This window comes from Carassius auratus, unplaced genomic scaffold (genome assembly GCF_003368295.1).
Source record: "Carassius auratus strain Wakin unplaced genomic scaffold, ASM336829v1 scaf_tig00215135, whole genome shotgun sequence".
NCBI lineage: Eukaryota > Metazoa > Chordata > Actinopteri > Cypriniformes > Cyprinidae > Carassius > Carassius auratus.
The window spans coordinates 292,202-317,453 of NW_020527948.1; the positions used below are offsets into that span (position 1 = coordinate 292,202).

General features: G+C 36.2%; 3 protein-coding genes across 5 annotated transcripts; 2 read left to right on the top strand and 1 right to left on the bottom strand.

The window, feature by feature from the left end:
• Positions 1-2,517: 2,517 nt before the first annotated feature.
• Positions 2,518-7,305, bottom strand: LOC113093773 (uncharacterized). Its single transcript, XM_026259337.1, has 4 exons — positions 7,079-7,305; positions 6,291-6,327; positions 5,448-5,972; positions 2,518-5,190 (listed from the first exon to the last, which is right to left on the bottom strand). The coding sequence occupies exons 1-4, from the start codon at positions 7,144-7,146 to the stop codon at positions 2,899-2,901; spliced, it is 2,922 nt and encodes a 973-aa protein (XP_026115122.1). The 5' UTR covers positions 7,147-7,305; the 3' UTR covers positions 2,518-2,898.
• Positions 7,306-7,790: 485 nt separating this feature from the next.
• On the top strand, positions 7,791-13,978 carry LOC113093775 (uncharacterized). Of its 2 annotated transcripts, XM_026259340.1 has the most exons (6): positions 7,804-7,938; positions 8,765-8,922; positions 9,092-9,221; positions 9,593-9,684; positions 12,804-12,948; positions 13,845-13,978. In XM_026259340.1, the coding sequence occupies exons 1-6, from the start codon at positions 7,914-7,916 to the stop codon at positions 13,961-13,963; spliced, it is 669 nt and encodes a 222-aa protein (XP_026115125.1). In that variant the 5' UTR covers positions 7,804-7,913; the 3' UTR covers positions 13,964-13,978. The 2 variants fall into 2 exon arrangements, with proteins under 2 accessions (XP_026115126.1, XP_026115125.1); XM_026259341.1 differs by lacking the exon at positions 12,804-12,948 and having other exon boundaries at positions 7,791-7,938; positions 13,845-13,922.
• Positions 13,979-20,610: 6,632 nt separating this feature from the next.
• On the top strand, positions 20,611-23,066 carry LOC113093774 (globoside alpha-1,3-N-acetylgalactosaminyltransferase 1-like). 2 transcript variants are annotated; one of them, XM_026259338.1, is made up of 7 exons: positions 20,611-20,692; positions 21,218-21,247; positions 21,350-21,385; positions 21,536-21,580; positions 21,831-21,863; positions 21,953-22,090; positions 22,227-23,066. In XM_026259338.1, exons 1-7 carry the CDS (start codon positions 20,616-20,618, stop codon positions 22,915-22,917), a joined length of 1,050 nt encoding a protein of 349 aa, XP_026115123.1. In that variant the 5' UTR covers positions 20,611-20,615; the 3' UTR covers positions 22,918-23,066. The 2 variants fall into 2 exon arrangements, with proteins under 2 accessions (XP_026115123.1, XP_026115124.1); XM_026259339.1 differs by having other exon boundaries at positions 21,956-22,090.
• The last annotated feature ends 2,186 nt before the right edge of the window (positions 23,067-25,252 follow it).

A 25,252-nucleotide genomic window follows, 5' to 3' on the forward strand; every position in this document is an offset into this window, starting at 1 on the left:
CACTTGACATTCCATCTTTAAGTGTGGAAGACAGAGATATCTTGGAACAACGGCTAACTATTAATGAAATAAAACAAGCAATATCCAATATGCAAAGTTCAAAGGCCCCAGGTCCGGATGGTTTCACAACCGAGTTTTATAAATCTTTTAGTGATCAAATCTCTCCGTTACTTTTAGAGGTCTTTAATGAATCGCTTGAAAAAGGCTGTTTACCACCAACATTTTATCAGGCAAATATTTATTTAATACACAAGGTAGATAAAGACCCTTTAGACCCTGGTTCATATAGACCTATCAGTCTTCTTGATGTTGACAATAAAATACTGGCCAAGGTTTTGGCCAAGCTCTTCCAACTGTGATCTCCACAGATCAAACAGGATTCATCAGAAATCGTCTTTTATTTTTTAATATTAGAAGATTATTAAATTTTATATACACACCTAGTCCCAATCCCTCCCAAACCGAGGTACTTATTTCTATGGATGCAGAAAAAGCGTTCGATAGGGTTGAGTGGGATTACCTCTTCGCCACTCTGGAAAAATTTGGGTTTGGTTCTGATTTTATTTCATTTATTAAATTGTTATTTGCCCACCCCCAAGCTTCTATACAAACAAACAATAATAACTCTAGTTATTTTCAATTAAATCGCTCTACAAGACAGGGATGCCCTCTTTCACCCCTGCTATTTGCTTTAGCAATAGAGCCCTTAGCAATTTCTTTACGTGCATCTACAACCTACACTGGAATAATGAGAGGGGGAAAGAACACAAAGTTTCATTATATGGTGACGACTTGTTAGTTTACATCTCCAACCCCTTACAATCAGTGCCAACCATTATGTCAGTCTTAGATAAATTTGGGAAAATCTCAGGATATAAGATTAATTTTTCAAAAAGTGTTATGTTTCCGATCAACCCTAAGGACCAACTTGATGCAATTTCCTCCTTTCCTTTTAAAATAGTAAACTCAATTAAATACCTAGGAATTACCATAACTAAATGCTTTTCTATGCTTTATAAAGAAAATATTCTGAAGTTATGAATACACACAACAGATTTTTAAGAAATGGTCTAAACTTTTTATTTATTTATCAGGTCGTATTAATATGGTGAAAATGAGTATTTTGCCCAAATATTTATTTGTTTTTCAGTGTATCCCAGTTTACATTACTAAATAATTTTTTTAGAAATTTGGATAGAATAATCACCCAATTTATTTGGAATAACAAAACCCCCAGACTCAAGAAGATATATTTACAGAAGATCAAACTGAGACGAGGGATGGGTCTGCCACATTCCAATTGTATTATTGGGCATGTAATATAAGAGCACTCTCATTTGGCTTAGAGGAGGGGTCAACAGAGTGGTGTGATATGGAAAATAAATCATGCTCACCTTCCTCTTGGCCAGCTTTAATTTATTCAGCTTTGTCTGCCCCCACTCTAACTCGCCTAAATAATCCGGTGGTTTCCAACTCTCTCAAAATTTGGAACAAGATAAGAAAACACTTTAAATGGCTGATGTGCTCTATTTTAAGTCCTTTAACGACTAATCATTTATTTCCCCCCTCCCAAATTGATTCAATATTTCAGACATGGTTCAAAAAAGGAATATGTTCCTTTCAAAATTTGTTTATTAATAAATGCTTTCCAACATTTCAACATCTACTAATTCATCTACCTAATTCACATTTTTTTAAATATCTACAAGCTCGCAGTTTTGCTCAAAATAATTTTTCATCATTTCCTAATGAGCCATTAGCCTCTCAGATGGACTCACTGTTTTTACAGGATCCATTTGTGAAAGGAGGAATATCCATTATATATAATAAATTCTCACAGTTGGAAAACGATGTTTCATTACCCATACAAAAATGTAATATATGGCCATATATGTACTTATATTTTAAATAGCATGACATATATGTATTCATATATTTGACTTATCTGAGAACACAATATATGGCTGCAACATATATCGATACATATATTTGACTTATCTGAGAACACAATATATGCCTGCAACATATATGTATACATATATTTCACTTATCTGAGAACACAATATATGTTCAACATATATGTATACATATATTTGACTTATCTGAGAACACAATATATGCCTGCAACATATATGTATACATGCATTTGACTTATATGAGAACACAATATATATGTTCAACATATATCTATACATATATTTGACTTATCTGAGAACACAATATAAGCCTGCCACAGATATGAACATTTATGTGTCCAAATATGTGAAGAAAATATTTGAGTTCCTCCATATATAATACCATATATCTGCATATATTACAGTATAGTATTGGTTTCTCGCATATATGGACAACATTAAGTATAAATATGTTACATACATTTTAAATATGTGGAAAACAAATATGTATGTAAACATACATGCATGTGATACTGATGCATTTTTAAAGTGGTGGCATATGGTTATGGTACTTTGTGGATGTATTTGTCAAAAATGACAAAGAAAACACTGAATTATTGTACTAAAAATACTATATTTGGTATTCACACAATACAGACACAATATCTACAACTATAGACATTCAGATATAATATATAAAACAGTACATTTTGATTATTTTAAATATTGGCGTTTGAGGTATTCAGACATTAAGTATCATCTTTTCAAACTATTCAGACAAGTAAATACAACATTTCTATTATTAACTGGCATTTCATTACATGACATTTTGACAAGTACAAACAATTCATGTCAAGGTATTCAGAGTTAGACAATATTCTTTTTAACTATCATTTAGCATTTCATTGACAAGCGAAAACTCTATAAAGAATAATGTGTTTTCACCATTTGGTCTGCATGGGTAAAAATGTTTTGCATTCTATGACCCCTTTCGTTTTTTTAATCAATTCGTCAACTCATTACGATTCAAAAACATAAAAACATAATTAACCTTCAGGTTTGGAAGATTCATAAAGAGACACTTTCTCTGAATAACTGCAGCTGGAACAGCTGTCAGATGCCCCAACTTTTTGCCAACAGCAACAAAGTGGTGTGGGTTCGACAATGAAGCAAAAAAACTGTGTCGCTTTGTTTCAAAATAATGTCCTATGGCATAGCAGTGTTCCCCACTTACTAAGTCTGCAACAACAAACTTATCAACACTGAAAATACTGTTATCTGTGAGGACTACAACATGCGAGTTTCTCTTTCTCTCTCTCGAATGTCTTTTAGAGTGCGTAACTTCACCATTAATTACTGCCCTGTCACGGTAACTGACAAGAAGTTCTCTCTCTATGTGATTAGCTACATTGTGGAGGGCAAGGTAGTCATCTTGCTCAAGTCTTACTTTCTCATGTCTGCCTCCAAGTGCAATGACCTCTTTACATCTTATTGCACTCTGGGTGTGTGTAGGACGGACTAAGTCTTCAAAGGCTGAAATGCATTCAGAGGATGCATTTGACAGTGTTTTCTTGGCATATAAGGGCAGACCCTTTTGTAACTGAAATGTTTTGGCAATCTGCAAAGGGACCCCTTGTGTGCTCTTGATCATTTTGAGCAGGCTGTGATTATATGACTCAAATGTGAAAGCTGAATGAGCCCATAAAGGACCCCAGTTTCGCACACTTTGTGCAAGGTGAAGAGAGAGATGGACATTATAGGACATGTTTTGTATACCATAGAGATCCCCCATTTCCATCACAAATCTCCTAAGCATGATATCTGCTTCCTGAATTTGTTGCAAGGTGACACTTTCAGTTAAGAGCAATGCCAAAGCCTTCACAAACCGTGTCCAGTGGATTAGATAGCACTCTGGTAAGATCCCTTTAAGCACTGGGATGCTATAGTAGAAAAGCCACATGTACCACTCATGCGCCTTCCAATAGTTTCTCTCTCGCAGTGATCTAGGCACTCTGGAGACACAGGAGGGTGGTTGAATAAGGTGAAGTTTTTGATCAATCACTTGGATACATCTTCCTACATACCATGGATTTTCATGATTGTCACTTCCAACCCACATATAAGTCATAGATCTTGCAACACCAAGAAGACAGGCGTGCATGTAGTCAGGTACGCAACCTTGTATCAGGTCAACTGATGGGATCAAGGACAAAATAGACGGTCCTTTCACTCCTTTCACAGTAGTGCGGTTTTCTATAGCCTCTCGAGCAAAATCTAGGCTGCTACCATGATTTCTGCTTTCAGTATCAGACTCAAAAGGATAGACCCGTACATGACCTTGACCCTTCTCAACGACTGTACCTTTTTGTAAACAGTAAGAACATCCAAATTCTCCATTGAATTGCTTAAAATTTTGAATCATCGGTCTCGCAACAGAATCACATACTGCAACCAAGGGAAATACTTTGGACCGGCCATGAATACCATTTACACTGATCCACTCAAACCCATGAGTAAGCAATTGATTGCATTCTTTCACAAATGGTGATAAGTATGTGTTACAGTTTGGCTTTGATGGACCAAACCATAAGGCTGCCAACATCACTTGTTTTGCTCTCAAATCAGGTGGTAATTCATTGACTGTATAGAGAAGTGGCCAAATACTGTAAGAAGATTTCTTAAACACAGGTACCCCGTCACAGCTAAAGGTTAGTGTGAGATTGACGTGATGCTCAGATTGGCCCTCAATATTTCTGTTAACCCTCTTGTAAAGCTCACCATCGGTGATATCTGTCAGTGGACTAGAGTGAGCAGCACTGTTAGGCCTAGTCAACTGGCTGAAGAGTTCCTCTTGTTCCATCATATTCCTTAATTGTGATTCTAGTGGAAAAACAATAAAGAAGTGCCCCTGTTTCATATGATCGGCTATTCTACAAGAATATTGACAGTTAGGACAAACCACTTTTTCTCCCTCAATGTTTACAGAAATTGTGCATCCCTCACATATGTAGTGAAACTGAATATTTCTTTTCAAGTCATCAAAAGTTTTGTAAAAGTGATGTTTGGTAGATGACACATAATGCCTCTGACTTATAACGTTAACAACTTTAAGTGTGTCTTCTAAAGCTTCATCAGTCAGTCCATGCTTGAGTTTTAAAGCAAGAAGAAGCAACTCATGCTGTTTTCTTGTATCCTCGACAGTAGCAGTTTGCCGTACCTGCCCATATGCACAGGAAGTGTTTGTTGAGGTTTGGTGGACTGGTGGTATGAATGAGAGTGGAGGTTCTTCACAGACCTGCAACACACAAAGAAATTTAAAATGTTATTTTATTTCAGCCAAGGATACCAAATAGCAATGATAAAGTATGTGTATTAATCTTACTATTATAAAGTAAAACTTGCATAACAATTAACATTCTGGTTTGTTGAGATTTCACAAATAAGCAAAAATGAGCCTTAATATGTGACCGGGAGTAGTTTTTAGAATTTAATATAATAATATTATTTTATATAATATTTATAGTATTTATAGAGACAGCTATTAACATTTACCGATATAGTACTAATGAGTGCAGAATCAGTATCAGGCGACACAAGTGCAGGATCACAGGGGACGCGTGTGGGATCAGGACCATGTGAGTTCAGTGCAGGACCACAGGAGACGAGTGCAGGATCATGTCGGTCGAGTGCAGGATCAGGATCAGGACCATGTGAGTTCAGTGCAGGACCACAGGAGACGAGTGCAGGATCATGTCGGTCGAGTGCAGGATCAGGATCAGGACCATGTGAGTTCAGTGCAGGACCACAGGAGACGAGTGCAGGATCATGTCGGTCGAGTGCAGGATCAGGATCAGGACCATGTGAGTTCAGTGCAGGACCACAGGAGACGAGTGCAGGATCATGTCGGTCGAGTGCAGGATCAGGATCAGGACCATGTGAGTTCAGTGCAGGACCAAAGGAGACGAGTGCAGGATCAGGATTAAGTGAGTCGAGTGCAGGACCAGGATGATGGGAGTCGAGTGCAGGACCACAGGACATGCGTGCAGGATCACTTAGGGTAACAGCAGAAACACATACCTGAAATAGGAAACCAATATTTATGAAAATAATATTACTTCAAGGCGGTATTCAATTCTTCAAGGCAGTATTCAATTGAACATGCTTCCTTAATCTCTGATAACACATGATTTTTTTTGTACAATAACTTTCCAACTTAAAGTGAATAAACACGAGCTAGAGCTAAAACACTACAAATATAACATTATAACTAAGTTAGACTTTATAAAGTTGTTGCAGGTAAAATGGTAAAAATGGAAGCAGGTAGCCTGCAATCCTGACACAGATCAGTGTAGAATTAGACAGAATTTCATTGTGTTCATATGTAAAGTGACTTACTTTTTTTCTCCTTGGGGAGCCTGAACATGCCGCTGACCTGAAAGAAGAAAATAAGAAAAAATGAGAATTGTATTTTAACACTAAGCTTGACCATTTCTTCAGGGTTTGGCAATTTATGTCGATTTTTTTTTTTTTCAATTTCTCAAGTGATTTTATTATTATTATTTTTTAAGGTCCAGTTTACACATATGTAGATATTTTTATAATCAGATTTTTAAAAAACATCAGTTTGAGGTTGCTAAAACTTCAGTACAAAACACACACTTACAAACGTATACTTTATTATTGTTATTTTCCCCCAATCATTAGATTCAGCAGCATTTGTTCTCCAACATTAACGTTAACTTACATGTCAATCATGTCTCCTTTCTTTGCATAGCTACAATAAACTTAAACCTACCGAGAATCATCTTTCTATGGCTCTGAACCTACCTAAAGTTCTGTGTACTTTTTCGTTCATTTATTATTATTTTTTTTTAACAAATAAATGAAAAACTAAAAAAAATGTGTGGTTTTCTTTTTTCTTTTACACGGACCACCCCTGGTTATACATAAACAATTATCATGAATGAAATGCGGAAAAGGTCAATATTACTCAAGTTTTCCCTTTTCTTAAGCTTTCTAAATTTAACAGAAACGGATAATAATAATAGAAGCATGCTTGCTTGCTAGTTCACATAGACAGTATAGTTCAAGTTAGGTAGCTGCTAGAGATAATTGCTAAGGTAACTAACGCTATGTCTTATGCACGCACGAAATTGTATAGGTTATCAGTATAGTGCACTTACCTTTTCCATCGACGTGCTGTTCGCGCAGGAACTGCTGCACCCGTGGTAAGGTATTTTCGATACTCCATTTATGAACTTAAAATCAAAATGCCGTCTTCCATAATTGACTCTGAAATCACCCAAGCTAATATTTATTTGAACCTTCTTCTTCTTCTTCTTCTTCTTCTTCTTTATGGCAGTTGGCAAACAGTGTCTGGTTGCCGCCACCTTCTGAAATGTGTGTCAGAATAATATATTTACATACACTTAAATTATCTTTATTAAACCAGTTCTTCTAAAAAATTAAAAATAAAAATAAATAAAAACCTTAATCTCCAGAATTAATTTGGAAAATATAATTTAATATCAAAATGTATCTCTTCGTCTATATTTGAACCTTGCCTGACCTTGCTTTCTTGCACATTTACTTGGTGGATTAAATAGCCTCCGGTAACGGCCATCTGATTTTTAAAACTAAGATAATAATAATAATAATAATAATAATAATAATAATAACAACAATAAGAATACCAATAACATATTGGTTTTGATTTTTAAAAAATAAACATTTTTCTTATTGAGATTTTTTTTCAGTATTTCAAACCAGTTCTGTCACTATAGCAACACCCGCGTAAACCTGATGAACGTTAATGAAGAAGACACGACAAGGAGAGACATGTATGCGCTTGTGAAATGGTGTGCCGGGGTTGATGAGGGGAAATTTAGTATTGTTCACATTAAATGCATACGAAATTTTGATCTGGAAAGTTTTGTAAACGGCGTGATTACATACGAAGACGAATTTGCCGTCGAGTGGGGTGTGGGAAAACGACCAAAAGGTGGATTCCCCATTTATATGGCTACCGTTCAATCAGTTGGAGGTAAGTGCAACCCTAACGTTTTTTTTTACTGCTTTGTATTAGTTACACAGGGATATAATGTAAGGGATAATGTAATACGAGGCGGTTTATAACTTTTAGACGTTAACAACCCCGACTGGCTGAATGCAGAGGGGCCTTGCATCAGCCTGAAGGCTTGCATTCTCAATAATAACCGCCTCGCTATAGGCTACATTATTCCTCTTATTACATGGCTAACGTTACGTACAAAATAAATAAATAATTTGACACAAAATATTGATTTAAAAAAAAAAAGTATTGCTTCCGCAAAAGAAAATAGTCCGTTCCGCGTCCAACGCTCTGTTTTTCATGGCAACGGCGTAACGTTACTTCGCAGCGGTTTGTTAACCGTTATCAATAAATAACAGGCCGCATACTAAACCAAGCCATGCAATAAGCTATATTAACATAAATAGATAACTTAATACGAAACCACGTTGTCAAGGAATGTGTTTGTGTTGTTTCAAACCTGTATGAATTTCTTCTTCTAAACAGATAACAGAAAAAAAGATATTTAGAAGAACGTCATCAGACAGTTTTTGGTTTCATTGACTTCCATAGTATAACGTTATTTTTTTTCCTACTATGGAAGTCAGTGAGACCAGAATCTGTCTGGTTACTGACATTCTTCTAAATATCTTCCTTTCTGTTCAGCAGAAGAGAGAAATTCATACAAGTTTAAAACAACATGAGGGTGAGTATATGATGACAGTATTTTCATTTTAAAGTGGAGCATCCCTTTAACTCAGACCCTTGTTGGTACTATCAGTGTGTTAGTGGCAATGGTGACTGATATTTCTCTGCATAGACATGAATACTTTGGAGCGAAAGTTGGACAAACGTTCAAAGAAAGATTCCGAAGACAACGCCATTGTGGGAAAGAGAATCCGTGTTGCCAAACGTCTGTGGGAGGATGAGGATGAGGATGACCCCCCTACTGCCGTGGCCACAGTCAGTGGAACCAAAGTGAGTTTTTTGTTTAATGTACTAACTCTTTACCCCATAATGATATATATATATATATATATATATATATATATATATATATATATATATATATATATATATATATATATAACTAAGGCAATAATTTGTATGTTTAATTTAAAATAATTTCATTTATATGTTTCCACAGGCTGCCATTCACAATCAAGGGGCTGAAATCCTAGATTCCATTTCCTTGGAAGAACAAGCAGAAAATAGTGACAACGAGCTCTCACTTGTGCGTCAAGAATTGCTAGAAATAAAAAAATTCATCTTTACAGGTAAATGTATTATATTTCCATTCTGCACACACACATACACACACACAGTAAAACTTAAATACCGGGGGCTTTTATTTTGTCAGATCATAAAACTTGACCTGCCAATGTTTCTTATTCATTGACCAGACTGCTGGCCTGCCATCCCACACAGTAAAATTGGCTGGTGTAAATTGTTTATGGGGACTTACATCATCACATCATTATTTTAAAAGGACTGATAAGAAGCGTGATGTTTTCAACAGTTTGTCTCACTAAAACATAGATGGAATAAATGCAGAGACTGAATTTCCCTCACAGGATCAAAAGAGTATACTTCTATTCTTATACTTTTTGGCTACAGTCTTTCACACCCTTTTTTCCTGTTGATGCAGAGATACCTCAGATAAAAGAAATGCTCAACAGAAGCTCCATGCACCTCGGCAGTCCAGGGTCTCTCCCCAGCCCTTCAAACCCTGTTCAAATAGTGAGTACTTTTGGTAACACTTTAGAATAAGGTTCCATTAGTTAATGTTAGTTAATGTATTAATTAACATGAACTAAGCAAGAACAATCCTTCTACAGCATTTATAAGTCTTAGTTCATGTTAATTTCAACATTTACTAATGCATTATTTAAATCAAAAGTTGTGCTTGTTAACATTAGTTAATGCACTGTGACTTACCATGAACTAACAAGGAATAACTGTATTTTCATTAACTAACATTAACGAAGATGAATAAATACAGTAATAAATGTATTATTCATTGTTTGTTCATGTTAATTAACACATTAACTAACATTAACTAATGGAACCTTATTCTAAAGTGTTACCGTACTTTTTTATGCAGTGCTGTTGGAACGTATGTAAACTGCTTGCAATCACCTTGTCTTCTATATCAGGGTAGCCGCGGGTCTTAAAAGTCTTAAAAAGGTCTTAAATGACATGTTCCTAAATTAAGGCCTTAAATAGTCTTAAATTCCGTTGTCCAAGTCTTAAATTTTTTAAACGAAGGTCTTAAATTTCATTATACTAGCCTATTTATTCAAAGTCAACCAGACTGCAACGCAAGGTGAAATGGGGGAAACAACGTGAAAATTCAACAGGGTTTAGCGTAACGCCAGAGAACGTCTAATTTCTAGTATTTATTTGTTTTTTAAATCAAGTGATCAAAGTGCTCGTTGCCGCTGTGATCGAGAAGGGTCTTGTAAAATGTGCTGAGGTATTATTAATTCGTGGCCACAAAAAATTCACCTGAATATTCACCAATTCACAAAAACAAACAAAAAAAGGAATAAAAAGCTGTACGAGAATAGTCGGCCTTCACTGAAGGTCTGTCTTCACAGGTAAGAAAAACAGTTTAATAATTATTATTAATTCGTGGCCACGAAATAATTCACCTGAATATTCACCAATTCACAAAAAAATAGGTCTTTAGCATTCACTAATTAATAGTATCAAATTGTTTTTGGCCATGTTGTAATTCGTTAAATCAAAATGAGGGAGGGAATTAGTTCAACGTGTCCACGATTTATTAAAACAAGGAATAAGTCGTCGTAACAACTAATTATTTAGATCAGTGGACAGGGCGCATAAGAACAAACAGTGAGAGAGCCCCGGCCGCGCACGCCTCACTCTCGCCATCTTCAACGAGCGCTGTATTGCTCTCTCTTTTAACGTTTAATTGGTTAACCCCTAGTTTTCGCGCCGGCGGCAATGAATCAACATTCTAATCAACCAGTCAAGAGGAGAGACATCATGGGGAAGTGTCGTTCGGTTCGGTGTAACTGTTACACATTTTCTAACTGAGCGGTTCGTTGGACCATTTTACCTGCTGACCAAAATTTCATTATTTCAAATGTAGGCACGCTGCACGTGGCAAGCGCGCTCATAAAGAGCCGCCGGCGCGACCACAACATTTTCCAACATCAAATGTGCAAACGTAATGTAAGCGGAACGAAACTGCTCGTTATTGTGTGGTTGAAGGACCGTTTATCAGTTTGGACGAGTGCAGCGCGAGCCGATCGTGATCAAGCGACACTGTTACTACACAGCGCTAGGGCTGCACGATGTGTCGTTTAAGCATCGATATCGCGATGTACGAATCCACGATAGTCACATCGCAGGATGTGCGATGTAGGCTGTCGTAGTTGATCTGTTATTCATTAACTGTACGGGACAGCTGCTCCCCGGCCCTTGACGAATGTGATTTGCGGATTAATTGCACAGCTTAACCATCATAGAGGGAAAGTTTATCATTGACAGGACTGAAAAACACATGCAAGTTTAACAGGGCAGAGAGAGAGAGAGCGTGAGAGAGACAGAGAGAGCGATCAGTCTTCAAACAACACGAGCGCTGTCTGGCTCTCTCTCCCTCGCGCATATTAATCAATTGACACGATGGTGTCGATGTTTAAATCATTTAAAATGAGAATGTAAGTGTGCTCACCCCATTTTTTTTGTATGAAAAAATATCGCAATATATATCACAGAAAAATAAAATATCGCAATGTCATTTTTTCCCAATAACGTGCAGCCCTACACAGCGCTAATAAGAGATCCAGTAAAGAAAGCATTTGAATTCGCCACAGAAGTAAAAACATCGCTGCAAGATCTAGTGAGAAACATTCACATTTCTCCGTTATTAAAGGATCGAACAGCGGGTGGAAGCCAGGAAGAAAAATTGTAAATTGTTAATCTGAACTAAAAATATAACTTTATAACTATTACAATATTAGGCTACATTTATTTTTTTCCAAGGAGCTGTTTTGTTTTATATGCTCCTAAGAAGAGTCTATTATAGCTCCATCACTGGTCAAAGTAAAAAATATATATCATACTTTATTATGTTAATTTTAATTTAAAAAATAATAAAATTCTCTGGCATTTCTTTCTTTTTGCTGTATCGAAAACATACTGAACCGTGACACAAGTGTATTGTATTGAACCAAACCGTGAATTTTGTGAACCGTTACACCCCTACTATCTATATCTCTCTTACCTATCTGTCTACCCCTCTGAAGCAATGGTTGAAGCACTTTGAATGCTGAGAAACTTTACTAAGACGATTTGAAAAGTTAGTTTATCTGTTTATTGTTATGAATGTTTGATATTTACCAAAAACATCACTTTGCAGTGTATTGTTGAATGAGTTTTTTTTATAATAAATGTATTTTAATTAAAACATTTGTTTGTTAGTAATAGTCATTATTGGGATTTAATCTGGTGTTTTTTACGACTGCGTAATGGGTGCGATGTAGGTCTTAATTTTCATTAAAATGGTCTTAATAAAGTCTTAAATTTGGGGTGATCAAACCTGGGAAAACCCTGTATATTAATTGGTCATAATCGAATACAATTTACTGTAAATTTGTCCTAATCTAATCTCCCAAATTTCCTGGTACCTTGTGGCAATGGCTCTTTTTCACACTACTTATTGATAATATGACATCTCCAACATTGACAGTAGGGACCAGGAATGCTTGACATTATACTATTGGGACCAATTTACACAGTCAATTGTACATAAATCTTGAATGCTGGATATTTTGTTTACTATACTGAATCGAAACTTTTAAGCCTATCTATTTCATTTTGTTCAACAGGAAGAAATTGTCCCAGGTTCAGGTGTTTACGTATCACGAAGTGTGTGGCGCTCTGCTTGCCAGGCATCTAGTGGGACTTCAATGGCAAGGATTTTGCTGCTTGGGGTGTTTGACATTGAAACACTCATCAAAAGTAATTTGAGAGGTTAGTATTGTCTGTACAGTAGTGTAGAGTGTAGTTAAAAATGCTTATTCCATAGGCACATTTGTTATGTTAAAAGACAAGTTCGGTATTTTACACTTAAAGCCCTGTTTTCAGATTGTTTTCTGATGAAATAGAATGGTTAAGACTTAAATTCGGACAAATGCTGCTGGTAGGGCTGGGCGATATGGCTTAAAAAAAAAATCTCAGATTTTTTCACACCAAACCCGATTTTCGATTTTAATTGATTTTTTTTTTTTTAATTTAAAAACAAACTACAACCGACAAAGACATTGCTCAAAACAAATGTACTCTTTATTTTGTTCTGATTTTCAGTTATGCAGTTTAATCTAAATTTCCCCTTTGTGCATAAGTGTAACAGGAAACAAGCCTCAAAACATGCTTGTAAACGAGACGGCAGGCACTGCCATTGTAAACAGTGAAAATGTAGCTTATCAGTTTTCTAATAACTTACAGTGACACAATGCACCTTCAAAATAAATTAAAATATAAATAAAAAATAAAATTGTGTGTCCCTCTTTGATAAAAAACTTTTGGATAAATAAATGTAACCAAAATGACAAAATTAGATCTATTACAAAGATACATTACAATGTCACAGTGGTATTCATAAAGTGCTAACAAAACTTTAAACTCATTAGCGTTAGCATTACAGAAAGGTCTGATTTACGCACTGTTACAACAGTTATTGTTTTTATATTGAAAATAAGTCATTTTGTGTGTTTTTTTTCCCCAAATCTCTACACCTTTAAGCTGTGCATGTAAATGGACCGACAGTATGTGTCTGTTTTCAGCCATTTTGATTGTCATTCTGCTGATAATGAAAACGTAAACTATATACTGGTTATTTTTCATACTGAAAAACATTTTTTCCTCAGGAGGGGAATCCAAGGTTTCAAAGGGGGGAGATGGGGAGAAAAGAAGCGCCCTGGATGAAATAAAAGTGATTTTGCTATTTGACATCATCTGCCACAGGTCTGTATGTATAGTGTTGTGAGCCTTGACTCAGTCAGATCTCCTCAAGAACAACTTGGGGTTAAGTGCGTTGCTCAAGGGCACAACGGTGGTGAACGGGATTCGAACTCCAAATTCCAGGCTACTAGCATACAAGCCAGGTTCCTTTACTGCTGTGCTACCACCACCCCTTTTGGCTTCGTGCCTGCATCTGAACCACACCCATAGAAATATTTGCAAAAAAATGGACAATCATATTAGCAATAAAGCAATAAAGGAGCAATAAAGATTTTTGTCTTTAATTTTTGACCAGTGTTTTGTCTGCTTTATACCTAAAACTTTTTTTCTTTAAAATCTACCTTTTCAGATGCTGTTATGTCAAGACACTCAGTTTCGACTGGCCAGATCGGAGCAGCCCTGAATGAGAAGATGGCAGAACTAAGACTGGCAATGTCCAGGAAAAATGTTCATTAAAAATGAGTGTTTCCCGAGTGAGTCAAAAATCAGAAGTTGAAATTAAAAAGTTTTTACTTGAAAAGTTTGTATACTGAACAAAATGCATTAAAGTTTTTATTTGAAAAGACCTGGAATTGTGTGTTCTGAACAAAATGCATTAAAGTTTCTATTTGAAAAGACCTGGAATTGTGTGTTCTGTGGAATGAGTATAAATATATATATGCAGGATGTATAAAAAACATAGTTGTACCACTAATATAAGTGAAAGTACATGGTGTCATCATATAAGAAGCATATTTGTATCCCTAATATAAGTGAAAGTACATGGTGTCATCATATTAGAAGCATATTTGTATCCCTAATATAAGTGAAAGTATGTACTCTAGAAATAAATACATACATGCATGTATACATATATGCGTCTTGCATATATTTCACATATATGTGCATATATGCGAAAATATATGGCACTTACATGAAAACGGCCATTTTTGATATATTTTGAAATATATGTTTCATATATGTCTATGTGTTTTACATATATGAGTTTTGCATATATTCTCATATATGCAGCAGACATACATGGGCACTGATATTATATATGTAATTTACATATATTGACATATATTACATTTCTGTATGGGTAGAGCATTTAAGAACAGCATGGCAAGATGATCTTGGAATAGACATTGAAGACTGGCAATGGGAAGAAGCACAGGAACGGGTTCACTCTTCTTCTTTGTGCATTAGACATGGTTTGATACAATTCAAGATCTTACATAGACTTCACCTGTCTAAACTAAAGCTTTCAAAGATGTTTTCTTCGGTGGACCCAATATGTGACAGATGCAGTCAAACACCAGCTTCACTAGGACATATGTTCTGGAATTGTCCTAATATTCATAATTATTGGATTTCAGTTTTTCAATTACTATCAAAGGTACTGGAAAAACCACTAGATCCAGACCCAATTCTGGCTATTTTCAGTGCCAGTAGTGACAGTGTGGAACTCTCTAAAAATCAGTGTTTTGTGCTTGGCACGTAGATTGATTTTGCTTAATTTGAAACAAAAAAAAATCCACCTCACTGCTCTGTCCTGATTAAAGATATTATGCACCACCTTCAGCTTGAAAAGATTAGATTTTCTTTAAAGAACAAGACTGATCAGTTTTATGCAGTATGGAAACCTTTTATTAATTATTTCAATAAGACAGCAATAATTGAGCCCTAATCTCACAACACCCAATTTTTTTTCTCTCTCTTCTTTCCTTTTTTTCCCTTCTATATCATTTCCTGAGTTCAAACATAAATCATGTACATATGGAAGAATATTATTGCACATTGTATTAGCAAAGTGATTTTTGTTGGATTTTTTTTTCTCTTTGTGCCAATGTTAAAAAAAACAATAAAGAGAATGTTCAAAAAATAAATAAAAGTGGAGACAGGATGAGACAACAGCAGGATCGGCTACGTTAAGTGCAACTTGTGTGAAAAAAATACACAAACACGAGAGCCACAAAACGGGAACTTCCAGCATGTCAAGACATATTTGTGGGGGGTCTAAGAAAAGTGACGACAGTGAAATGTCTCAAAATATTACTGCTTTCTTCAAAAGTAAAGTGACAGCACATGTCAAGTCCGAGATCACCGATGCTTGTGTTGAATTGTGCTGTCGAGATCTGCGGCCCTTCGACATAGTATCTGGAGATGGATTTTTATACTGTACCCCAGTGTCTAATTAACATTGGTTCATGTTACGGACGTGTGGATGCCAGCAGTGTACTTCCTCACAGACAAACTGTTTGCGACAGAGCCAAAGCAACCGCGAAATAAAAAATAAAAAACCTCTCAAAGAAGATGTGGCATAGCTATTACCACTGACATGTGGACTGATGAGTTCAATCAATGAGCATACACTGCGTTTTCTGGTCACTTCATTAATGACGACTGGAAATTGGAGAACCGTGTCATAAGCACAGCTGAATTTTGCGATGATTGCCCTTGATTCAAGCCTTCGGTTTACCCGCACTCATAACATTAGCACAGAATCAGTTCAGAATCAATCATCAAAAGAATCAGTTCGGTTCAGATGTGCAGTGTGTCAGTCTGCTTCATACTGAATCATGCATGCGCAGTATCATCAGCTCCTCGGTTCTCCAATTGGACGCGCCTGACAAAAAACGAGACAATCGTTCGTTCGTTATCTGGCTCGGCTCGGTGTTCTTCAGTTCTCTCTTCACAGCAGCTCAGTCAGTGTATTGTTTGAATACATGAATTACTCCAGGATATTGGTTTGTTTTAACTCCAAGGGAGTGTCAGCCATATTAAAAAAGTTAACAGCTTAAGTCATTTGTGGATTAATGCTTATTGGAGACACAAACCGTTTCAAATGATTCAGTTCGATTTGGTGAACTGGTTCAAGAAGATCCGGTTACATAGAGTGATTGGTTTCGCGAACCGGATATCACTAAACTGCTGTGTTTTGAACTCACTCACAACAGACACGGAAGAGAAGACAATGCTGAAAAAAGTGATAGTTTTTGCTATTTTTGTACCAAAATGTATTTTTGATGCTTCAAAAAATTCTAACTGACCCTCTAATGTCGCATGAACTACTTCGAAGATGTTTTTATTACCTTTGTGGACCTGGACAGTATACCGTATACACAGTTTGGAATGACATGAGGGTGAGTCATTAATTACATAATTTTCATTTTTCAATGAACTAACCCTTTAATATTTTGTTATTTTATTTTTAGTCGACAAAGCCGTGAGAGTCAAAAAAACAAAAGAAGACGAGTTTAGTGAGTGGGAAGATAACAGTGAAGAAGTTGCAGAGAGAGACGAGGTTCAGCGTTACATTGAGGGCCAGTTCTTCTGGGACGGAGAGGACATTCTAAGCTTCTGGCAGTCACAGTCAATTGCCTTTCCTGTTCTTGCCAAGGTGTCAAAAATGATTCTTTGTATCCCAGCCACAAGCGCATCAAGCGAGCACACATTCAGCTCTGTTGGCCGGCTGCTGGAGTCTAGGCGAAATAGATTAAACCCCGGTACAGTGGATCCCATTGTTTTTTTGCACAGCGAACGTAAAAACGCTAAATGAACATATCCGTGTAATAAATCAAAAGTTAAGTGGTTATGTAGCATAGGCTGTAAACTGTAGGCCTATACAAATAAAAAAAAATGTTTAACCTATTAGATGAATACAAACGCTGCTTTTAATATGTTTTTCATTGTTATTAATATGACCTGATTTATGGTTCAAATTCATAATCATATGTTATTGCCTGGTTACATGGCGATGTTTCAAAGCACTTTCAGGCTGAAATAAAGGCATTACAATGCTTAGTATGTCTATTTAATGCCCGTGGGTGCGGGGCGGGTTGGGGCGGGCCAAATAATTTCATAAAAGCGGGACCCACGTGTTGAAATAAAACCCGACCCGCGCATCACTACTACATACCCAAATTTACCTGTTAAGGCCAGACTCCTTGACCCGGGGTAGAGCTCAAGGCTTGGAATCAAGAATGGATTTCTTTAAAGAGATAAGACTAAGAGCCTAGCTTCACACTACGTCTTGGCCTGTCACACAGGGGCTACCGCTTGCTCTTGCATAAGCTTGCTTGAAGGAACTGCCTCAACAGAAATAGGTATCCTGAGGATACATAGGTGGCACCCAAGATGAACAGGGCTTTTAACAACTCATGAAAGGGCACGAAGCAACCGCGTGAAGCCCTTACCATATAGGTTTTTAGTAAAGAATGCAGAGTACTAGCATGTAAACTTACTACAGTGTGGATTCACGTGCTAACTTACCATAACATGGATTTAAGGATACCATTATAAGGGGCTCTTGTGGCACTCTTAAAGAGCAGCTCATAGATGGAATGGTACATCCCAAAACCAATATGTTTTGAACTCCGCTCTCACTTGAGAGGAGAACTTCAAATTCAGAAAGAAGTAGTGCACTCCTAGGCAACCCTTTTGGTTCTGTTAAACCACCATGAGAACAATCCATGGAGAGAAGAATTTAACTGCTCAGAAGGGGAGAGAACTCCAGCACCCGTAAGAAAGCACAATGCTCACAATAACCGTCAATGCTGAGGGGAGCGATACTTCAATAGACACATTGGTTGAGTGGAGCCCAAGGTACCGGGGTCTAACCAACTCAGAAAAAGCCCTTACCTACAGGATTTCACAAAGTGCACAGAGTCTTGCTTGCACACTTACCACTTATGTGGATTTAAAAAAGTCTCCAAAGTGTTCAATGTGTTCAAAAATAGTATTTGTTTGTAAAATTTACTTAACTGCTGCTATCTTTATTTACAAGTTCAAAAAAATCACTTTTTACAGTGTGGTCAACAAGTCTGACTTTCGCTCTCTGATGCCTTGCTCTGGTCTTTCCAACAGCCTGGTCTTGCTGCCCCCTTTGTGCTCCTGTTGTGGTATCACCTGTGCACATCACAACCCTTTTGTATCTGTCTGTTGTCCATAAACCCTTGTTACTCACACTCCAATTGGGTCCTCCTGACAGGGACTGGCTTTGTTGTTGTCTCACCGCTCGCGTTTAGTGTAAACAGTACAATATGGTGATAAGCCTGCATATGAAAGAATGTGAATCAGAAACCTAAAATACTATAGCATGCAAGATAATTTGTGTTGTGTTGTTGGCCAAAGAAAAGAAAAACTGAAAAAAAAAATTCAGTGCACCAAAATGCCAAGTTTGTAAACCATTTAAAGTTTTTGCATCAGAATTTGGGCATAATTAATTCAAAACATCTTTATAAAAATGGGTGCTTATGAAAATAATGTCATGGTGTCACAGACAGAGGAGACAGGAAGTGGTGAGGGACAGGGAGACCACCAGGGTCAGTCAGGTGTACAGCCTCAGGTAATCATGGTGGTCAAGTTTTGGAGGTGGCTCATCAATTTACTGTATAATAAGCCAGATGATCAGTCTAAATGGTTTTCATTTAGAAGTCTTGCCTTTGGGTTGGATGTAGTTTATTGTAGTTTATCTTTTTTTTCTGTTCTAGGATTCAGATTCTAGGTTCTGAGACCGTGAGAGAGAGACCGCAGCACAGGAAGATAATATTGCCAGCATCAGCAAAGGGGAGAGAAGCACAGTTTCAACTTAATTGCCAGAGATATATGACATTAGTATATTTTAGTTCACATGAATTGCTTATTCAGAAGTACATATCTACCGTATTTCAAATCACATATAAAATACCTATATAAAGTCCCACTTAAGTGGTTCAAAAATATCACTCAAAAATTGAACTAATTGCAATTAATGTAATTTTAAATTGTAATATATTTTAAATTAAGTACAAATAATATGCATTTATGTGGTAAAAAACATTACATTTAATTCACACTTAAGTGTATTGTTAACTGACATTAAAGTGTATTTTAGTTCACATTAATTGGTTGTCAGTACATTAGTAGTACACTTTAAGCATATTTTAAAGACACAAGAAGCTATTATGAACACAATTGTACATATAAAGATGTAATAAAAAGACCCACTTAAGTGGTTAAAGAAATAACTCGAAAGTTCAACTTATTGCATTTAATATAACTTTAAAATGTGATGCATTTTAAATGAATTACAAATACAATGTACTTAAGTGGCTAAAATAACATTTAACTTATGTATGTTCTTTTAAAGTATATTATTTCCACAATAAGTAAACTTAAAAAGCATACTTAAGTGCACCTTCTTTTCACTTCACAAGTGCTTCTTTTTCACAAAGGATGACCAGCATAAACGGATAGGCAAGGCAAGTTTTTTTTTTTTTATATAGCACATTTCATACACAATGGTAATTCAAAGTGCTTTACATAAAAGAAAGTAACATAATAATGAAGAAAAATAATAACAAGAATAAAACAAGCAATTTTAAAAATGTATGTAATTTGTTCTTTGTCCTTCAGACACATTGTTTTTCTTCAATTGTTGATATTTGAACTAAGGTTTGTTTCACTGTCAAAAGTCAGTAAGCAAGGTTTATTTTCAATTCAAATCACACATTTTTGTTTTGTTTACTACATCTTATGAGTTCAAAACAACAAGGCATTCATGGGTTTCACATTTGACATTATAAAATATACAGCAGTAAAAGGAAGTTCAAATCGTATTGTGAGTCAATTGTAAGCTCCTCCCCTGAACTACATCTCACTTGCTTTATTCCTTTCATTTACGCTTCAGTCTCTAACTTCATATCAATGTGTACATGGGTATTTCAGGAACAATGCTGCTCCGTCAGAATTTTTTGATCATTCTTTTGTTCTTTGGGTTGGTATTAAGTGGGTATGTAATTATTCTTCAGTAATATTAGATGGTATGCCTTTTGTGTCTGGGTTGTGATAATAATGCAGTATTATTTCTCAGAGGTTGTTAACTTGTGCTTGACATGTGACCAGGAGGAGTAAATGAAGTGTTTATATTGCCACTCTATTCTGCTTCTTATTTTTAAAGCATTTATTTATTTTTATATTATACATTTCTGAAACTGCATTTTATGACCCCTTTAAAAATGTGAACATTTTATTTTATTCTCAAGATATCATATTAAGGTCTGATTATACAAAACTTGTTTAGAAAATAATTTAAAATGTCACGTCTCACTGCAAAAAATGGTTTCACTATAGAGATTTGATTGTAGGATTGCTGAATGACCGGAAAATCAAAAATCTTGGTTGATTTTCAGCCCTACAATATCAAAAAAAATATTTACTTTTCATTTTCTTTTGTACATGACAAGCATAAGATATAAACTCTTAGAATAACACTTTTACAGAGATCTCTCCTAAAGTAATATGTCTTTCTTTACAGGCTCATTTTCCTGAAAAATAACCAGAAAAGGTGAGTTTAGTTCAGTTTGGAAAACATGGTGCAGTGTATATGTTGTTCTCTCGGTTTGAGAAGTTTGCATTAATTAATTATTTAATATTTTAATGTTTCAAGCTGCAAACAGCAGATAATAGAACAAGTCTTCATCGAGTGAGTAATGATGTGCATATACATACATAACTCTTCAAAATACACAAAAAATGTGCACACACATGCTTCTATTCATCAACACACACACAATAAATGGCACACAACATTATAAAATTCAAATCAGTAAGAGTTTTACTCTGTTATTATCAGGCCAAAATGGAAGCAAAAGACCTCTGGATTGCGCTCATCGCCAGGGTGTGTAAACTTCCTCTTCTTAAAAGTGACTTTATTTTTAAGCTGATCCGTAGTTAATAAGGACTACTGCTCTAGACAAGAACACTTTTGTTTCATGGTTGTTTTTTGAGTTAAATTATTATGTATTTGGTTCATAGATGGACATATCTAAAATAAAAAAAAAACGGGAAAACCCTGTTTTAAATGTCTATCAACTCCATGAATGAAATAAGTGTATGTTGTTCTTTCTGCTTATTAATTTTTATTACAGCTTGTTGTACAACCAGCCGAGTGTGTTGGTAGGGTGAGTATTATGTTTTTAGTATTAACCTGTTATAGACTATTTCCACTCATGAATGAAATGATTACAGCGCTGGATTTGTGTTTTTAAAGAAGTCGGACGGATGTTGCTTCTGTATCATCATGGTTAGCTCCAATCATTTGGGAGGGAACCTTTGACCCCATACTGATCGACTCTATCTACAAACAACACAATCTCACCATAGCAACCACAGTCTTCGCTTTGGGAAAGTAAGTCTTCATGATACCTCTCATCTTATTAATAATCCTCATTTGTTTCCCCTTTTTGTTTGAGTCTGGAAATAGTAATGAATAAAGTATAAATTAACCATAATATTTCTCTGTTTTTGTTTCCTCTGTTTGTTAGATACACACGTTTTGTTAAAGATTTTCTGGAGTCAGCAGAACAGCATTACTTTGTTGGATTTCGAGTGCATTACTACTTATTTACAGATCAACCAGAATCAATTCCTGAGGTGAAGATGGGTGAAAAACGTAATTTGACCGTTCTAAAGGTTCAGAGTTTGAACAGATGGCAGGACATCAGTATGAGCAGGATGGAAAAACTGGAAAAACTAATAGAGAATGAACTGGCCAACGAGGCTGACTATATTTTCTGCCTTGACATAGATACAAAGTTCTATGGCCGTTGGGGTGTGGAGTCTTTGGGTCGTCTGGTAGGTGTGATTCATCCTTGGTTCTTTGATGCTCCAAGGGATCGATTCACATATGAGCGTAGACCAGAGTCTCAAGCATACATTCCAGCTGGGGAAGGTGATTATTATTATGCTGGTGCTGCATTTGGTGGCTCATTAGAAGATGTACATCAGCTCACCAAAACCTGCAGGGAGAAGCTGCTCATTGATGCTGCAAACTCCATTGAGGCAGTATGGCAAGAGGAGTCTCACTTGAACAAGTATTTCCTTTTGAACAAACCTAGTAAACTGCTCTCTCCTGAATATATGTGGAGGGACATCAATGAAAAAGCAGCCCAAATAAAAGTAATTCGCTTCTCTAATGTAGCTAAAAACTATGCTGAAGTTCGTCCAAACCCATAGCAACCAGTATTCAGCTACACTGGTGTGTTCTCACAGGCCTCCTGTAAGACACTGTGAATCTGTAAACATTTACACTGTAAAATCTAATAATCTAGCATCTATCTAACATGCAAACCGATTGCATTAAAAAAATTCTAAGTAAAGTGAAATGGGAGTAGTATGTTGTACTTACAAAAGCTAAGTTAGTATAGTTTACCTACACAAGAGTTAAAGTAACAACAACAACAAAAAGAGCTGTAGGGAGTAGGGGTGGGACGATTCACTGAAAAAAAAAAATCTAACTGTTCGGTTCTCAACACACGGTTCGGCAAGTGCTGGGACCATGTTTCAACTTAAATCTGAAAAGCGTCTGTAGTGTGGTTTGCTATAAATAACACAAAGCAAACAGGGTTCTGCTAATATATGTTTCTCCTGATGAATGTGCATTCTGGCTTGCCTGACATTACAACAACAGCTGAGACCTGAGACCTAGTATACGTTTATATCTGTGTTTAAACTAAACTTATTTAAGCTTTGCTAGTTTAAACATTTAGGAGCCAAAGGACGCAAGCTTGCTTGCACATTGAGAAGATTTGTTCGTATGCTGATCTGAAGCACACAAACCCATGCCTCAAAACGTACGCAAATATTAAGCTTTCTCTTGAGTATTGTGTTTAAATGGACAAATTTAAACAAAAATTGTGTGAAAATGTCTGTCTTGGTAAGTATCCTACAGCTGCTTGAACTTGGGCCTTCTGTATCAGTTCAATGGATCAGTGCATTCTCTTAAAGTGACAGTCTTTATATTTAACTAACAGCAGCAACAAAGAAATCACTCACTGCTCTTGATGGAAAAGCTTTTGTAACTTTAATAAAGAATAATCTTTCATTTATAACATGCAATGCTGTTTTACAATTGATTACTTTATTTAATTTCTGTACCTAAAAACTAATACTAGACCTACCTAAAAAACCTCGAAAATCACGGTTTATTTTATTTGTATCTTTACTCTATTGTATGTATTTGTGCTGTTGCTTGTAGATAAAAAATATTCTGAGTATAGTTTTTTCCATAAACATATCACTTACCAAACTGTACTGTAAAACTGACTCTAAAACCGTGAAACAAACCGAACAGTGAAAAAGTTCCACCCTTAGTAGGAAGTACTTGATAATTTACTTTAGGTTTACTCTTGACTTAGTATAACTACTCAGAATTACTAACTCCCAGAGTGCATTGTGGCATGAATAAATTATGCAGGGTTTTTTCAGTTTTATTTGCTTTATTGTGTCAGTAATAGCACAACAAGAAATATATAAAATTGTTACCATTGTTGTGTTTTGTGTGCTGAATGTTGGAATTATTTGTGGGTGGCCCATGTGAGCCTAGTCGATTGCAAGATATTGCCACCAATATTAAAGGATTATATCAACCAAAATGAAAGCTTCAAAGGGTGTGTAAGGGAAACAGGTCAATTTAGCTCAAAGGGAATCATTTAAGATTTTAAAGGGAATTTGAACAGAATCACTGTTTCACGGCTGTTCACGGAGACGCGCCTGCGGTTCAGTGAACGAGCCGTTTAACATCAAATCTGCGCTGGATACTAATATCCAAACTATAGTGAAAACACTATCAATTAGCACAGTAACAAGATCGGCAGTTTAAGACATTAACTTGTAAGCACAAAACACAAGATACTTCTCTTTTCAATATGAATAAGGCTTTATTAGATAAATCTAAGACATATAAACTAATCTAACATAAACGCACACACACACACATTCACACAAGTTGCAGGAAGGTCAAAAGTTAGGGAAAGATGAGTTTAAGAGAATGGAAATATGGAATCCCAAGTTAACAGCAATACGTTAAATTGCATAAACATGAACAACCATCAATCACGTAATTAGCGCTAGCATTGAGTTCCTCAACGAGCTTAAAATTATATTAGATACACCAGTAAAGGTCACAGTCTGGAGGTAAAGTTACTTGCATCTCCTGTGAAGAAGGAGCCTCGGTGAAAGGGCTATCCCGAGGTCGTTGATTGGCTGGAAGTTCAGTCTCTGAAGTGACGTCTTGGGAAGCCCGTGGTTGTTGGGCGTTGGCTGAAAGTGCAGAGTCGTGTTCGCTGGTTGAAGTTGAATGGACGTTACAAAACTTAACTCAGAACACGAAACTCTCAAACGGAAAAGAAAAGAAATAAAGTTTGACGAGACTAGGTTGTGTTCCTTCTCATAGTAGCAGCAGGCAGGCACGCTGGAACCGCGCTCAAAGAACAATGATGACTACCGCATGGCTAGATGCTACAAGCTAAAGCTAGGTAGCAAAGCTACAAGCTAAGAGCAGGCATGACTG